General features: G+C 35.7%; 2 protein-coding genes across 2 annotated transcripts; both read right to left on the bottom strand.

Moving 5' to 3' along the window:
* Positions 1-9222: 9222 nt before the first annotated feature.
* On the bottom strand, positions 9223-9549 carry LOC138905272 (uncharacterized). The gene has a single exon (XM_070193780.1). It carries the CDS (start codon positions 9547-9549, stop codon positions 9223-9225), a length of 327 nt encoding a protein of 108 aa, XP_070049881.1.
* Positions 9550-9593: 44 nt separating this feature from the next.
* On the bottom strand, positions 9594-10247 carry LOC138905273 (uncharacterized). Its single transcript, XM_070193782.1, has one exon. It carries the CDS (start codon positions 10245-10247, stop codon positions 9594-9596), a length of 654 nt encoding a protein of 217 aa, XP_070049883.1.
* Between the last annotated feature and the right edge of the window lie 8298 nt (positions 10248-18545).

The following is an 18545-nucleotide window of genomic DNA, read 5'->3' on the forward strand; positions in this document are numbered from 1 at the left end:
GACACGGTCGTATGCAATAATAATTACCCAAATATGAGACGGGGTCGAATCCACTGAGAGTTATGATGGGAGTTAGGAGTATATATTTGAACCAAGCAAATGAGTTATCTAAGATTGCACTTCCACAACAAGGTTTTGTTTCCTATTTCTACTGTTACTTTAATGAATGCAAGATAAAGAAAATAAATTCTAGATAAATGTTTTGAGGGTTTTTTTTCAATTGGATTAAAGGCCTAGGGTTGTGACCATAACCTAGGTGTTTGCATAATGGGATAAAGATGTTAATTCTTGTTTTGTTGATTGGGGTGTCTTATAGCTCTCAGTTCTACGTTACCCACTCAATACCTCTTGGTCAGAGAGTGATTTTTCCCAATTTGCCTTTCTCTAGTCCAAATAGGTATCAACCAAAATATTTGATAAGATAAAGTCGGGTTATTACTATCTCTAGGTTGAACCCTTTAATTAGGTTAATCAATCTCTTAATTAACCCAATTCCTTATTAGCTAAGTTATCCTAAACTAGATCTCTCTTTCTCAAGTAGAGACTATGTCAAATAGGCATGAATCAATGTTTGCAACCATTAATTCTAAAATTTAGGCATGAACTAAGCTAAATAATCAACACCCAAACATAAACAAGAACTAAATTAGATACCCATAAGGTTTACACACTAGGGTTGGGTCACAACCCTAGTAAAAGTCTAGCTGCTCATAATAGAAATTGCATTAAAATAGAGAAGAAAAGCTAATTAAACTCATAATGGAAGATTAAAATAATGAAATATAATGTAAAACTTCCTAAAGTAGTAAAGAAAAACGGCTACAGCAGCTTTAGATGTTTAAACCTGACCTAATTTTCTGAAACTCGTCTATTTATACAGGGCCAAAAATCTCGGACAAAAATGTCCCTCGGGAGGTTTTGCGACCGCACAATTCCATGTGCGGTCTGCAGATTTCTTCAACTGGTAGGAAGTGGAGTTTTGCGGCCGCACATTTCTGAACTGCGGCCGCGAGGCAATCTTCTGTGGCCACATAATTCTTGTGCGGTCCGCAATTCACAAAGGCTCATGGACTTGGTCTTTTTGCATACTCTCTGATCTTTGACTCTTAGCCCAGTTTTTGAGTCGAATTTCATCTCGGGAGACCAAACTTCCAACATTCCTAATATTTTGCACAATTTCATTAGTTTCAGGAACAGAATTCAATACTAGAACAAAAGATAAAAGGTGCTAATAAGCAGTCAAAATCCCCACTTATCATTTCTCATGGCTGATACCAACTCTACTACACTGACGTTGAATTTTACAGCTTGGGGTAGGAAGGATCCCGCGCACCTGACGCTTCTATGTCCTGCAATGACCTATTGTTCCGACTACGATCAACACCTCTGTCGATGGAGAACCTGTCCGCTGATCGAAAGCCTCTGTTGCGGCCTTCGATCCGTTCGTAGGGCGAAAATCGGCCCCTCAAAGATCATTTGTCTGTGTCGAGATCGTCTTTTGATTTTTCTCTGTTCTTATTCCGTCCTTTTGTCGACGATGGGAAGCCAACTTGATTATCTTCGATCCTTATCTTTGATTCGTACTGGTTGTGGACATCAGCACAAGTCGTTGATTGAAACTCAAGCAGGCATTCCTTCAATTTCCCTTGGTGAATGCTTCAGCTCATCCGGAACAGTCGGGAGCAACATTCTTTCCTTTTGGAATCAGATAACGAATGGTCGCAACAACTCAGATTCTCCTTGTGCAATTCTGAATATGTAGGCCTTTCGGGCCTGCACTTTTCTGGCCCAGCGTGAGCCTTAATAAAAGAGTCTGCGAGCATCTTAAAGGAATCTATGGAATACTCGGGTAACAATGAATACCACGTCAAGGCTCCCTTCGTGAGAGTCTCTTCAAATTTCTTCAGCAAAACAGATTCAATTTCGTGAGGAGCTAAATCATTCCCCTTCACCGCCGTTGTATAGGTGGTAATATGCTCTTGAGGGTCTGAAGTCCCGTCACACTTTGGCATATCAGGCATTTTAAATCGCTTCTGGATTAATTCTGGTGCCACACTTGGCTTGTATGGCCATTGAGTAAACTTCTATGAGTCCGAACCTTTTAGCACCGGTGGTGCGCCCGAAATTTGGTCCATACGGGAATTCACTCCCCTCATAAATCGTAAGAGTTCATTCTTGAAGGGATCGTTTTCGTTATTGGATTCGGATCCGCTCCCCCAGCCCCATTGAAGCCAACTTCTCCCCTTGGGGTGTTGTTGTCGACCCTCTGCGTTGTTTGATTTGTGGGAGTGCCGGGAGGAACCAAACCTCGTCTATTCGCGTTATTCGAAGCCGCCGACAACGCCTGCTTAAACTCCATCATAACCTTATCTTGTCGCGTGAGGTGGCCTAGAATGATCGCTTGTTGTTCTTGTAGGACCCTTACCGCATCAACAACATGTTCCTCTTCGGTATCATCGGGGGTTGCTTTCCGAACATGTTGTGAGTATCGCCTGTTGTGGATCGGCGTGGCATTGTTTCCCTCATTGTGGGTGTCACTAATTGGATCCTCGAGTTGAGGCTGGTCTCCTTAGACCTTAGGATTGTGTGCGTTGTTAACACCATTTTCTGTCATTTCTTATGATTTTTTGCTAAGATGAATAACCAAAACACGTTAGTAAAATAGATAAGGATCAACTTAATTACACGGTTGTCTAGGCCCTACAGTGGGCGCCAAACTATTTTTTCGTAAAACGGTACAGTTGAATTTATACGTGGTTTCTAGACAAGTGAATTAATTCGATCCTGAAATAATAAAATAATTTAGAAAATATATAATACTTAGCCTTGAAATGAAGATAAAATCACGAAAAATAATGATTCTGGAGCAGAGCTTCCGGGTACAACAGTGATGAAAACGAAGAACATGAAAGTAAAATTGTATAAAGTTTTTTATTAATTATAGCGTAAGGTTGCCAAGAAAGTTGTGTGCTTTACAATGATAACTGGGCTTACTATTTATAGTTGCACCTAGGGAGTAAGGTCTTAGGATCATGCCCTTCTTTAATGTAAATTATGAGGGCCATTGAAGAGGGTGTAACGGTGAGCATAAATTCTCTGTAACGGGCAGCGCACTAAATGTTGTGGAATATTCTCCATTAAATGCTACCAGGCGAAGAGTATATATTATATTTTTATGAGCGTTATTCTTTCCGGTGACAGACGGGACAAGTGCATTTTGTTTTAGCTATCCCCCATTTTAGGTTCCACGTGTCCCTCTTTTGGACGGTAACGTAGAATAGCATATTTTACCCTATACAACTATATGTCTAAATTTGTGTTTAATTTGGATGAAAAACTGGTTATGATTCCTTCAGGAGAAGATGCTGATCATTTTGAACTTTAGAGTTTTCGCTTCCAACTTAGATTAGGAGTCGTTAGATATTAAAAAAAAAAAAATCATACGTTAGATCGTAACTTGCTGTTGAAAAATATTGTGAAGCTTGTGCAGCTTCTTTTTTTAATCAACATCGCTTTCTTCTCTCTCTATTCTCTTTTAATTTAGGAAAATATATATTTTTAGCCGCTCTCAAAAATATTAGCCGATAAAATGTATAATTTTTTTATATGTGTATTATATACATATAGTATATATATTTTATATATTTTTTGGCTAGCAAATTCAATTAATTTCGACCATATTGAGAAACTTTCATATTTTGTAATGCCCTATAAATTAAGATGATGGGCCGCAAGCCCAGTCCTCTCTTCTAACAAATGGAAGTTACAGATCCCAAAATTATTCCTAGTAATGGGCTACAGTAATCATAATATCATATTCCCATTATAAGTGGCTTCCTACTGAAAAACTCGTGGCTTGGCTGTTTATCTTGCAATTTATCTAGCTCAGGGTTTATTTAGGTGTTAAAGGATATATATATATATATATATATATATATATATATATATATATATATATATATATATATATATAACTCCCGCCAGTGTAAGAACCTTCGCTCTTAATTCTTTGTTTAGTTTCTAAATTCTAAATATTGCCCTGTGAATATATTCTCGTTTATTTCTAGAAACTTTTTGTTTATAATTAGCTAAACTGGAATAAATAGAAAAAGAAGAAAAACGACTATAAAGAACACTTGTTGAATAGGTATGGGACAAAATTTGATTATTGAGTCAAAACTTAGTAGTAAGACCGAAATATTTATTTCTTTACGTGCTAGAGGTACAAAACTAAAATTCTCAATTGATCCTTTCCGAAGAAAAAAGAAGTACTAATAATAATTAAATGAAAAAGATAAGGGGGAACACCACCGTCTCCTAATAAAAGCAAGTCCAGCTCCTCCAGAAAAGACATTGATTTGTCCTCTCAAATTTCATAATCTTTTTAGAATTATATATAATCAGCGCCGAATTAGTTGCGTGAAGTTGACTATTGACAAAAAAAAGAAGTGAAAGCATAAGGTTTAGGTGAAGAAAACAGAATAAACATTTCCTCCCGTGAATCATATCTGAGAAGACATTGATTTGTCCTCTCAATTTGCGTCATGACTTCATATCATAATCTTTTTTTTGAATTATTGGAATGCATATCTTTTAGAATCAATTTCTGGGCCATTTTCCCCTTTGAGCGGGCTCTGACATTTTAATGTGAAAGGATGGTTAGTGATATAACTACTAATTATAGATATTTCTCATATACTATTAATTTAATTATGAGTACAAATATTTGTAATAATTTTTAAATCTGTAGATTATGATGTCCCACTGGAGCTTGAACCAGTTAGTTTTAGAAACCAAGACACGTCGAATATGCACTTGTTTTAGTATTAATTCCCATAAAAGTTGATCCCAAGATTTAAAAATCTATAATTTCGGAATTTCGGATACGTATTTGATGAAGCGATTGTTAAAAAGAGGATCTAACACCTTGAGAAATGCTTAACAGAAAAGAAAGAAATTATTATCTGTTTTCATATTAAAGTTGAAGTCTAAGTTTTGCAATCTCTCTTGTATTATATATCTATTGCAACGTTTAGAATTTTAGATATTACTGTAATTATCAAAAGTCCTACATATTTTTGCCCTTCTACTTTCTTTTTTCCTGCACTTAGGGATCTTTACACAAATAGCCGGTCATATTAATTGTTTACTTTTTCTAGTCATATACATAGATTATACATTGATTATACACAATTATGCACATGCAATACATAAATTATGCATATATTATACATTCACTGGCTATTTTTAATTTAAGTGATAGGGTGGACGGCTATTTGAGTTAATTCTTCTGTATAATATATTGACTGGCTCCTATCTTAAGAGGGAAAAAATAATTATTTGCTCTCATGACCTCGAAACTTCGAATGTATACGTTGTTTTTGGATACAAAACCTATATATACCAAATCCCCAATTTGTTCTTTAGCCAAGTCTTACCTGAAATAAACCTTGTTTGGTATCCGCGGGCATTAATCAGACATGTACCTAATAAGTTTTAAAGTTGAAACTAAAATGGAAATACAACAGGCAAATGATTGATTAATCATTACACCAACCATGCACAAACGCCTAGCCCTGAGCTTCGGTCTACACAGTGGATGTAGAGGGAAAGATATGGGTTTATCTTACCCAATAAATCTGACTTAGATCCTATATATACATGTTAAAAGAATTTACTACTAAATGAGAGGTACAAACAATTTTAATTTAAAATTCAGTAAATCAAATAAATTGTGCTAAAATTTCGAACTCAATATTATAAATTTCAAATCCTGAATTTACTAGTGCTAGACTAGGTACGTGTCTAACATGAGTTGTAATTTGTCGCTAGCTAGCTACTACCTGTTGGGATTAAAAGATTGGTGAATGAAAAATTGAGGAAAGAAAGTGGAGGGAAAATGAGCTCCCTTTTGCTTTGGAAAGAGCAAGTGTCGCTCATTGGTGGTGGAAAAAAAAGTGAATGAGAAATCACTTATCTTGGTATTAAATGGGTGGGAAAGAAAGTAAGCCTCGCGCCGTCGTCGTCGCTCAGCTCGGGCTTCGGCTATAAATATGCCTAGATCCTAGTGGGCTCGATTTATTTCGAAATTAATTTCAAATATAATTTCGACGATTCTGTTTTCTGGTTCAGAAAGTTTACTGTTTCATTATTCATTATAGTAATACAAATTGAATAACAATCTTAAGGAAATTATTTTTTATATTATAATCTGTATTCTGTTTTTGGAGATTAAAACCTGTGTGGTTTTCTACACCTTCTGAATTTTTCTATTCTGATTTGAAGATATAAAAACTTCACCGGAGTATTAAAATTCAGAAATGATTTGAAGAACATAAAAACTTCGTCGTTTTCTGTGAAACAGTATATAAAAATTTTGGTTTTTATTTATTAATCGTATTGTTTATCATTAATTATAGTACTGTTTACTATCCTATTTTTTGCCATTAATTGAACTCTTATGTTGTTCACAGTGAGAAATAGCAATTGATAATAGAAATCCTTCTGCGACTGTTGCGGCAACGACGATAGCCTTGTCAAGCCGAAGTGTTGTACCACCGGCCGAGAAACCGGAAAATTTTCTGTAGCCAACTTCAAAGGATGGTAGCAAATGGTATTTTTCTGGCTTACCACGTTGGTATGCAGAAGTTCACCAGTGAAGACCCTCCAGTGCCTGCCGCCGACATGCCGGACAATGAGAAGTTTATGATTGTTGAGACGTGGAAACAGGTAGACTTTCTTTGCAAAGGCTACATCCTAAGTGCTTTGGAGGATGATTTGTACAATGTCTACAGTGCTATGAAAACTTCGAAAGAATTATGGGATGCACTTGAGAAGAAGTACAAGATTGAAGATACATACTTGAAAACGTTTGTGGTTGCCAAGTTTCTAGACTATAAAATGATAGATAACAAAACTGTTAGAACCCAAGTTGAAGAGTTTTAACTTATTTTTCACGACCTTATTGCTGAAGGTATGGTAGTGAATGAAATATTTCAAGTGGCTGCAATGATTGAAAAAATGCCTCATTCGTTGAGAGATTTCAAAAACTATCTTAAGCACAAGCACAAAGAAATGAAGTTGGAAGATCTCGTGATTTGTCTCAAGATTGAGGAAGACAACAAAACAGTCGAAAAGAAGTCTCATGGAAATTCAACGATTATGGGAGCTAATATCTTGAAGAGACTGCTCTAAAAAGTAAGAAGAGGAAGAGGTCTTATGGACAGACTAAGGAGCAGAACAAGAAGAAATTCAAGGGCAACTACTACAATTGTGAAAAAACTTGTCAGAAAGCCCCTGATTGTCGTCTCCCGAAAAAGATAAGAAAAAGGGACATGCCAACATAGTGGAGAAGAATGATGACATCGATGATCTGTGTGCAATTCTTTCGGAATGCAACCTAGTTGGAAATCCGAATGAGTGGTGGATTGACTCTGGAGCCACTCGACATGTTTGTGCTGTCAAAGAAACATTTACGACTTACTATACTGCTAGTCCCGAAGAAGATCTTTTCATGGGAAATACTGCAACAACCAAGATTGAGGGTTATGTGAAGATATTCATGAAGATGACTTCCAGCAAGGTGTTAACGCTCAACAACATTCTTCATGTTCCTACTATTAGGAAGAATTTAGTTTCAACTTCTTTACTTGTTAAGAATGGATTCAAATGTGTATTTGTATCTGACAAAGTTGTTGTAAGCAATAATAAAATGTATGTTGGAAAGGGCTACCTCACAGAGGGCCTTTTCAAACTCAATATAATGGTTATTGACAATATTAATAAAATATCAACTTCTTCTTATTTATTGGAGTCAAATGATTTATGGCATATTCGTTTAGGACATATCAATTATAAAACCTTGCGGAAATTAATTAAATTAGAAGTATTGCCTAAATTCGAGTGTAATAAATCAAAATGTCAAATATGTGTTGAATCTAAGTTTTTAAAACATCCTTATAAGTGTGTTGAAAGGAATTCAAATCCTTTAGACTTAATTCATACTGACATTTGTGATATGAAGTCGACACCACCTCGAGGTGGGAAAAAGTATTTTATAACTTTTATTTGCGATTGTACTCGATATTGTTATGTTTATTTGCTTAATAGTAAGGATGAAGCAATTGAAGTATTTAAGCAATACAAAAATGAATTGGAGAATCAATTGAATAAAAAGATCAAAATGATTAGAAGCGATAGGGGTGGAAAATATAAATCTCCGTTTGTAGAAATATGTTCGAAATATAGAATTATCCATTAAACTACTGCCCCCTACACACTTCAATCCAATGGAATTACGGAAAGAAAAAACCGGACATTAAAAGAAATGATGAATTTCTTATTAATAAGTTCCGAATTACCGCAGAGTTTGTGGGGTTTATGGGGCGAAGATATCCTTACAGCTAACCGAATACTCAACAGAGTACCCCACAGCAAAACGCAATCTATTCCATATGAAATATGGAAAGGAATAAAACCCAACTTGAAATATTTTAAAGTGTGGGGGTGTCTAGCAAAGGTACAAGTACCTTTACCCAAGAGGGTAAAAATCGGACCAAAAACTGTGGACTGTATTTTTATTGGATATGCTACAAACAAAAAAGCATGTCGGTTTTTGGTTCATAAATCTGATAATCCCGAAATTCATGTTAATACGGTAGTTGAATCAAATAATACTGAATTATTTAAAAGTATCTATCCGTATAAAACTAAATGCAAGTCATTAAGTGAAAGACCTAAACTACCACGGGAAGAACCAAAGGAAAATACTCCAAGTGAAGAAGATCCAAGGCGTAACAAACGTCAAAGAACATATACTTCCTTTGGACCAGATTTTGTGACATTCTTGCTTGAAAATGAGCCTCAAACTTTCAAAGCAGCTATGTCATCTTCTGATTTAATATTTTGGAAAGAGGCAGTCAATAGTGAGATTCAATCAATTTTGGATAGCCATACATGGGAATTGGTTGATCTTCCTCCAGGAAATAAGCCTTTAGGTTTGAAATAGATCTTTAAACGGAAAATAAAAGTTGATGGCACCAGAGGCGGACCCAGGATTTAAGCATAACGGGGGCACCATTATCTTTAGTATCCCAATCACCTGCGATAAAGTTCGGGTGCAACTCTTTGAAATGACTATGATAATTTATCATCAAAATAAAAACATCAATATTATCAAATACCATTAACTTGATACTAATATAACAAAAGCACATTGTCCACTCATAGTTGAACTCGACGCGCTTTCATATTTTGAAAACGGTCAATAATAGTATCATTGCTTATATTTACAAATACTTCCTTCTCAAAGTAACAAACTAAACAATCATTTAAAAATGCATCACTAATACTACTACGCAATTCATCTTTGATGTACTTCATGGATGAGAATGCTCTTTCTACCGTTGCAGTTGCGACAGGTAAAATTAAAGTCAACTTCACAAGTAAATAAACAAGTGAATAAGTCTCCACAAGATTTGCCTCAACCAATGCTTTTGCCAAATCACCAATTCCTTTCAAATCAGAGAACCTAGGGTCACCATGTTCCATGTGCCATATGAAAGTGTCAAGTTGGCGACTAAGATCTCGAAGCTTCAATTTACCAAACTCATCAGGTGTGAAATATCCTTGGACTCATCAACTAATATCCCAAAATAATCTCCATCTAGGTCATCAATTATAGCTTTCACGGTCTCTTGTGCACAAGCACTCACAATATCCTTTTGAATTTTTGGCGAAGTCATCATATTATTTTTTGGAGCATGTTTTAATATAACTCTATCTACATCTGGAAGCCTATTTCCAAGCCATTCCAAAAGCCCTATAAAAAAGCCTTTGTTTTTTGAAGATTCACTTTCATCGTGACCTCGAAAAGACAACCCAAAGTCTAAGAGAAACCTTGCAACATCGATTGAGGCATTTAAACGAATTCGATATTCACTCTTTTGTTTCTCAGATTGCTTTTCAAAAGCAGCTTGAATTGATTGAGATTGATTTGACAAGTCTAGCATTTTGTTGAAACACTTATGGTGGAGGCTATTTACTTCACCAACATGTAGACCAAGTCTTTCGGGTCCTTTATTCCAAGCCTTAAAGCCGATTTTTGTGAAAGAGTCACTTGTGCTACTATGAACGTAATCATTTTTGAATAAATAACAACATAAACAAAATGCGGCATCTTTCTTCACACTATACTCTAACCATCTAGCATGTGAATCTTTAAACCAACCTGGACTAAATTGGCGCATTTTTTCCCAAATAAAGTTTTAGGAAATTTGTGATAAACTGGTTGGCAAGGCCCTCTTTGGATGTAGTGTCTTCTCACTTCATCCCGTATTCTGGAGCTATATCTATGAATGGGTATTCTCTCTCCGGGGTCAGGATTAAGTGATTTCATATCAAACTCCTCTACAAGATGGGAAGAATTGTCTCTAAAACTAGAACTTGGTTGAGAAGAATTAAACCTCGTCAAAAATATGTCCATCTCAATTCACATCAACAAAACTTCCTACAAAGCAACAATGCCAAGCAAAACAATATTTTAATAGGGAAATCACACTCATTCTATCACGAACAAAAGCAAATATAATATTTCTAATAAGGGAATCACACCACTATATTTTATTATAAGTCATAACTCATAACTGTATTATTATTATTATTATCTTAAAGATAGAAGGAACACTTACCAATTTGTGAAAGGTATCCTTGAAATTTAAATACAGCTTGGTTTCAAATCATCCACTTCACTGAAATAATATTTCAAATAGCATTAGCAAAATATCTTCAAATACCTATGAAATTAATTTATTAAGATAAAAAAATTAACACACCAACTAAAGATTTAACATCATGTAAATGTGCACCAATCACCATAATTGTTGTCTGCTCAAACAATGAATTCAAAAACTAAAAGAACAGTAATGAATTCAAAAACTAAAAGAAGTATCCTTGAAATTCGAATACAAGTTTCTTGCAAAACTTGCAAGCATTATCTACTATATTAAAGAACTCCAGAAAATTAAGCTAATAAAAAGAGAAATTTACAGGACTACATGAGCACTTTACTCATCAATTATTTGTTCAACTTAAATGCTTGCTACTATTTGAATTTGCATTTGATGGTGTTAGTGAAAAGGGATATTTTGAATGGGGAAGAAAGTAAATCTGTTCATAAGTCATAACTCATAAACAATCTAGGTTAAAATCACAAAAATTAAAAAAATAATATTTGTAAAAAGAAGAAAAACTTACTCAACTAATCAAAGATTTGAAGAAGAGTGGGATTCGAACTTCAAAGGGATGCAAAGAAGTGAAGAACTGAAAAGAAGGTTGAAGTTGAAGGGAGGCAGAGAAGTTGAGAAGGTTTGTTTCTTGGAGAAAAAAGAGGGTTTGTTTTCGGATCTTTGAGGGGGTTAAAAAAATATTAAGCTATTTAAGTCTTAAGTTAAAAAGTAAAAATTAAATAATATGGAATGTAGGACCCCAGATTCGAACCTGGGTCCAGAGGCAAAAGAAGGCTGCTAAGCACTTCCACAAACCATCTCTTCTGTCCGGCCTTTGTGACTTAGGGGGCGCTTTAAATATTTAAAGGGGTCCTCCCTGTATTAACAGATATATATAAAATATATATACAATATTTTTGTCGAGGCCAACGGGTTCCGTTGACCCCCCCTACTCCCAAACGTAGGTCCGCACCTGGATGGCACTATTGATAAATATAAGGCAAGACTTGTTGTCAAAGGTTATAGACAAAAGGAAGTCCTTGATTACTTTGACACTTACTCACTAGTAACGAGGATAATATCTATTAGGGTGTTAGTGGCATTGGCGGCCGTGTATGGTCTTGAAATCCATCAAATGGATGTTAAAACAACTTTCTTAAATGGAGAATTGGATGAAGAGATTTACATGGAACAACTTGAGGGTTTAGTGGTTTCGGGTAAAGAAAAGAAAATGTGCAAATTGGTTAAGTCACTTTATGGACTTAAACAAGCACCCAAACAATGGCATGCCAAATTTGACCAAACAATGTTAGCAAGTGGGTTTAAAATCAACGAGTGTGACAAATGTCTTTACATTAAAAACACTCCTGGTTATGAAGTCATTGTTTGTTTATATGTTGATAACATGTTGATAATGAGCAAAAATATTGCAGATATAAATGCTACAAAATGCATGTTCACTAGCAAATTCGACATGAAAAACTTAGGAGTTGCTGATGTGATCTTAGGAATTAGAATTCACAAGACTCCACAAGGTCTAGCATTATCACATTCTCACTGCATTGAAAAAGTACTTGACAAGTTCAAGTATTTGGATTTCAAGATTGCCAACACTCCAATTGACATGAATTATGCACTTCAAAAGAATGAAAGTGAAAGTGATTCACAACTGGACTATGCCAGAGTATTTGGAAGTTTGATGTATATCATGAATTGTACGCGACCAGATATATCATGTGCTATTAGCAAACTGAGTTGGTTTACAAGTAATCCCAATCAAATACATTGAATGGCAATGAAACGAGTTTTGGGGTATCTGAAACATACCCAAAATTATGCTTTGCATTATAACAAGTATTGATCGAGGGATATAGTGAGGCAAACTGGATCACCGGATCATCTGAAGTTAAATCCACGAGTGGATATGTTTTCACAATTGGGGGTGGAGCAGTGTCTTTAAAATCATCCAAATAAACGTGCATCGCCTAATCTACATTGGAATCTGAATTCATAGCTTTAGACAAGGCCGATGAAGAAGCTGAATGACTCCGGAATTTCTTGGAAGATATTCCATTTCGGCCCAAATCTTTGGCACCTATATGTATACATTGTGATAGTCAAACGGCACAGGCAGGGCAGGGAGCGTTATGTATAACGGAAAATCTTGTCATATTTGACGGAGACACAATACCGTTAGACAACTACTCTCTAGTGGTGTTATCACGATTGACTACGTAAAGTCAAGAGATAACGTGTCAGATCGACATACAAAAGGCCTATCTAGAGAGGCAGTTAAAAGATCATCGAAGAGAATGGGATTAAGGCCTACGACAAGTCATCATGGCTGTAACGAACCGACCGATTATTTTATTTTCTAAAACCATGTTCCCCTAAATAAAACTTTACGTACGGGCTTTTACTGTTTCATGACTTGTGGGGATGGTTAGTTCGGGATTTGGAAAGGTTCGGGTTAAAATCGGAACACTTAGTTCCTTAAGGTTATCTTAAAAGGCCAAGTTTGACTTCGGTCAATATTTTTAGTAAACGATCTCGGAATCGGGATTTAGAGATTTCAATAGGTTTGTATGAGGATTTCGGACTTGGGCATATGTTCGGATCGGATTTTGGATGACCCAGGAGCATTTCGGCTCCTAATAGTGAAAGTTGGTTCTTGAAGGTTTTAAAAAAAAATTAAATTTGGTTTGGAGCGGATTTTGGTGTTATCGAGGTCCAAATGGAATTTTGAGACTGGGAATAGTTCTGTAATGTTATTTAAGACTTGCACGCAAAATTGGTATTATTCCGAGTAGATTAAGTACGTTTCGGCGCATTGAAAGTAAACTAAAGAACTTGAAGTTCTTAAGTTTGATTCAATTGATTTTGGGGTGCGATTCTTAGTTCTGTTGTTGATTTTCGCATTTCGAGAGTTCGACCAAGTCTGTATCATGTTTTCAGACTTGTTGGTGCCTTTGGATGGGGTCCTGAAGGGCTCAGGTGAGTTTCGGACCCCTCGGAGCTAAGTGTGAAAAACCAGAAAGTTCCAGTTCTGGTTTCCTTCTTCGCGAACGCGGAAGGACTCTCGCGTTCGCGTAGAACGAATTAGGGGCTGGGGAATTTTGTGCTACGCGTTCGCGATTGCTTGTCTATGTTCATAAAGGTCTGGGACCTGTGACCTTCACGTTCGCGTGAGGCGACTCGCGTTCGCGTTCGCGATGAGTTGTCTTAGGGGCTTGAACCGTTTGCTTTCACATTCGCGATAAAGGCGGGCAACTGGGCAGTAAGTTTAAAATCGGGACTTAGGCATTTTTGGGGCCATTTATTTCACTCTTGGGCGATTAGAGATCATTTAAGGAGGGGATTTCAACCTAGCCTTGTGAGGTAAGTGATTTCTACTTAATGTGAGTTTAATACATAGACTATGGGTAGATATTTACATAAAAATGTGGTAGAAATCATGGGTTTAGATGAAAAACCTAGGGTTTGATAAATAAAAAAAATAGGATTTTACCACGAAAATGGTTATAGAACTTAGTAAAAATCATATGTTTATGTTCCTAAGGCTATGGGTAACAACTTTCTTCAAAGATTTCCGAAATCCAGGCGTGTGGGCCCGAGGGTAAATTTTGGAAATCTTGCAATTTGTGTTAGGTAATCACTTTAATAGTGGAGATACTAATTTTGAGCATAGATTGATCGATTGATGTAATGTTTGACTAGTTCCAAGTCGTTTGGCATCAAATTTGGAGGTTTTAGCGCATTCTTTAATTTGGAAGTAGGTTTCGAGACAAGGTAAGTCTCTTTTCTAAACTTGTAAGAGGGAACATACCACATAAGTGAACTTAATTAATATGTGTTATTATTTGTGGGGGGCTACGTACGCGAAGTGACGAGAGTCCGTACGTAGCTACTATTCTTGTTTATGTCCGGGTAGTTTTAGGTTTACACCATGCTTGTGGAGACCGTTATTTGGTTATCTTTGTTAATTGTACCACATTGAACTAGGTTGAGGATTTTTAAGGATTTGAAGGCTTCAAGTTAAATTGTCTTTAGTTTTTAAAAAAGGAAAAAGAATCAAGAAAGGGTTATGATTTATTGATAAATTTATATTTGACCGCGTCACATGTATGATTCGCGAGCGGGGTAATAGATGCATCTATGGTTCACACCGTTCGACCCTCGGCAGTGCACAGTTTATATTTATGTTGGATCGGGCCGAACGTCCTCGGTGGTATTCGTGTGCGATAGTAAAACTGGAAGTTCCTTTCATAATTGGTATTAATTCGTTGTTTGTGTGATCCTATGTTTTAAAGGAAGGAAGTGATTTAAGTTCTTAAATATGGTGAAGACTTATTCAATTATTTCTTGTTCTGAGTCTTATTGATGTATATCATGCTTAATTAGAATCTCATATTGTTATGTTATTGGCCCTAGTAAGTGTCGGAGTCGACCCCTCGTCACTACTTCTTCGGGGTTAGACTAGATACTTACTGGGTACATATTATTTATGTACTCTCGCTACACTTCTGTATTTAATTGTACAGGACCTGAGGCAGGTGCATCTGGTTACCAGTCTGGCGCGTAGATTTGATCCCTTTCTCGAGATGTCACGGTGAGCTGCCTTCCGAGCCGTTCTGCAGCAGCTGGAGTCTCTCTTATGCTTTATTTTTTTCTGTCTATTTCCTTTCAGACAGTTGGCTAGTATTCTTTTGTATATTCTACTAGATTGCCCACATACTTGTGACACCAGGTCTTGGCATACACATTAGTAGACTTATGATTTTGTTATTATTTACATGATTACGGTTTGTACTCGTTGCTTCCGTTTAATTTTGTCACATTGATAAATTTCTAAGTATTTTTAACAAATGTAGAAATGTTACCCACTTAAGTATGTTTACCCGAACAGGAAATCACTAGTTGATGAGTGTTGGCTTGCCTAACAATGGTGTTGGATGCCATCACGATCTATAATGAAATTGGGTCATGACAATGGCGGTAACTCTACCTAGCAGACTGGAGATCTCAAGATCTAGGTTTAAAGAGATCAAATAAAGTTACGAATGACGGTTCAACATTGTCAAATAACTCAACCTATTCTCGTGATGAAGACAATGTTGAGAAATCAGAGTAAAGCATTAAGGCTTTTTGATGAGTCAATAAAGCTTAAAACTTTTTAATGATTTGCTAAGTCTAGAAGGAAATGACCTAATGTGTCTATAGGATTACACGTTTAGAAATCACCTATGTGAGTGTGAAGTTTAAGCCGCTTCAAGGGGAATGAAAGTAAAGACCCATTCTCTAAACACTCATAAAACCAGGCGGTGTTCATGGCTAAAACGAACACAACCGTGAGAACCATAGATGATTAAGGGTTGATTGTGTGACTTATGTTGTCTAGGTATACAAAAAAGCTCGGCGGTTCAAAGATATCAAATCTACCGATTGACCGAGTATATCTGATATAAGTTCACTACGGAAAGTTCAAAGGGAAACCTACTTATCCAGATGCAATTAATCCTTGCATGTAAATCACACACTCGTCTGTGCATTCCTTTGTCTTATAGCCATTTCCCATTCATGTGGGGGATTGTTGGGATTAAAAGAATGGTGAATGGGAAATGGAGGGAAGAAAGTGGAGGGAAAATGAGCTCCCTTTTGCTTTGGAAAGAGCAAGTGTCCCTCATTGGTGGTGGAAAGAAAAGTAAATGTGCTTATATTGAGAAAGAATTTCTCTTGGTGTTAAATGGGTTGGAAAAAAGTAAGTCTCGTATTGCCGTCGTCGTCACTCGCTCGGCTTCGGCTTCGGATTTGGTCAAAGATTGATTGATTAATTATTTTGGACAAAATTTCTTTCAATTATTTAATTAATTAATTAACGAAAATTCAACCCGGAATAACACAGGACTCGCGACGCGACCCGGTACGTTTCTTTCCCAAATTATTTTAAATCATTTTTCCCAAAATATTTCAAACGGGAAATGTTCCCACTTGTTCCAACAGCCATGGTTGTTTCTGAAAGGTGGCAAACCTTTTCAGAAATAGTGCCAGAAAATGGCTATAAATATGCCTTGATCCCATAATCTTTCCTTACGAAAATTTTATGTTCTTTTTCTTCTTCTTCTTCTGCACAAAATTTTTCAGTGTGTTTTACAACCATTGAATGGTTCGAAGTTCATCAGAGTTTTTGGTACCAATACACTGGTAAGTTAAATCGTTCTATCCTGGGAGGATAATATTTCAGCACCTCGAGTACTTGAGGGAGATTTTCTTAAGGACATACTGTGCATTCAGTGGGCTCGATTTATTCGGAAATTAGTTTCAAATATTATTTCAATATTATGTTGTTGCTAACATTCTATTTCTATTTTCTAGTTTAAAAAGTTTATTGTTTCATTATTTATTATAGCAATACAGATCCAATAACACTACCTAAGGGCTAAGCTTCACTTAGGTCCAACGCCGAAAAACTGGAATGGTAAAGCTTGTCGGTATTCAATTATTCTAAAGGAAAGACAAATTCATGAGTATGTACATAGGTCTGCTATAATAATCTCACTGAACTAATTTGGCTTTTAGCCAGCATTTTAATACTAATAATCAACACACAGCTTACTATAAATATATTATCTATATAAAAACTTGTCCAAAGATGGGAGTATGTAGTTTAAGTCTTTTATCTTCTATTTTGCCAGAGCTTTGTCTTCAATATTCAAGTGTATTAACTTGGACTAGAATTAAGTCGTGTACATGCTTTGGATTTGGAAAGGAAGGTGTGGGCCCATGGGCTTACCACCCACCCTGCAGGAGGTTGCACCATCAATATATTGTACTATGGTTATATGACAAAAACAAAGGATATTGGAAGATATGATAGAGAATGTAACCAAATGATTAAAATTGTCTGAATATAATTTGTGAGGACCCATATATTATTATAATTTCCAAGGTGACCGTGACGGACTAATTATAATTCCACTGAACTACTTTTGTCATTTCACTTTAATCTAATACTACTTAATGACGTTAATTAATTCTGGTAGCTGGAAACTATATGAGAAATAATATCATACAAAGAAGTCCCAGTTAATTGACTTATACAGAGACAGCAAATGATGAAAAGGTAGATATCATCATAATTCAGAACCAAAAGTTAGTACTACAATTATTTATTGAGTTTGAAATATGTTGGATGGATCAAATTATCGCATATAGTACATTGCACAGTAGTAAATGCATAATAATCAGTATCCTTTGTACCACTTATTACTTTCAATCATTCCCTCAATCTCAGGGAAATATACTTATGAAGAAAATTGGTCTCGTCTTCTTAAATTGTAGGAAAAAGAGCATCAATGTAAGTAGAACAGACAACAAATATAAAACAATTGAAAAAAGTTCTCATTGAAATTACACCTTTCTGGTATGCAACATTATAAAGTTAGTATTATTGAAATTCCTTGTTGAATTAATATATCCAGTGCCATATGTAGTATTTGATTAACAGGTTCAACAGAACTTAATATTTATTATACGAAATATATGCGTGTATGTAAAAAATACCAAAAAATTTAAGTTTTACTAAATAGAACATAAAGTTAAACTTGTCAAATTTAAATTCTAAAACCAAGATAAAAGGTAAAACACTCATTTGGTGGAAGTATAGATGTCTGCTGCTTATGAATAGACAGATTTTTTTGATTGGTTTCTATGACCACTTCTTGAAACAAGAACCTTAATTTTTTTCAATTTACGCCCTTTATCTCAAGTTAATTTTATGTGTTAGTTGCTCGTAAAATGTAAAGGATGGAAATTGGTTTAGTT

The sequence above is a fragment of the Nicotiana tomentosiformis genome, chromosome 2 (genome assembly GCF_000390325.3).
Source record: "Nicotiana tomentosiformis chromosome 2, ASM39032v3, whole genome shotgun sequence".
NCBI classification, from domain to species: domain Eukaryota; kingdom Viridiplantae; phylum Streptophyta; class Magnoliopsida; order Solanales; family Solanaceae; genus Nicotiana; species Nicotiana tomentosiformis.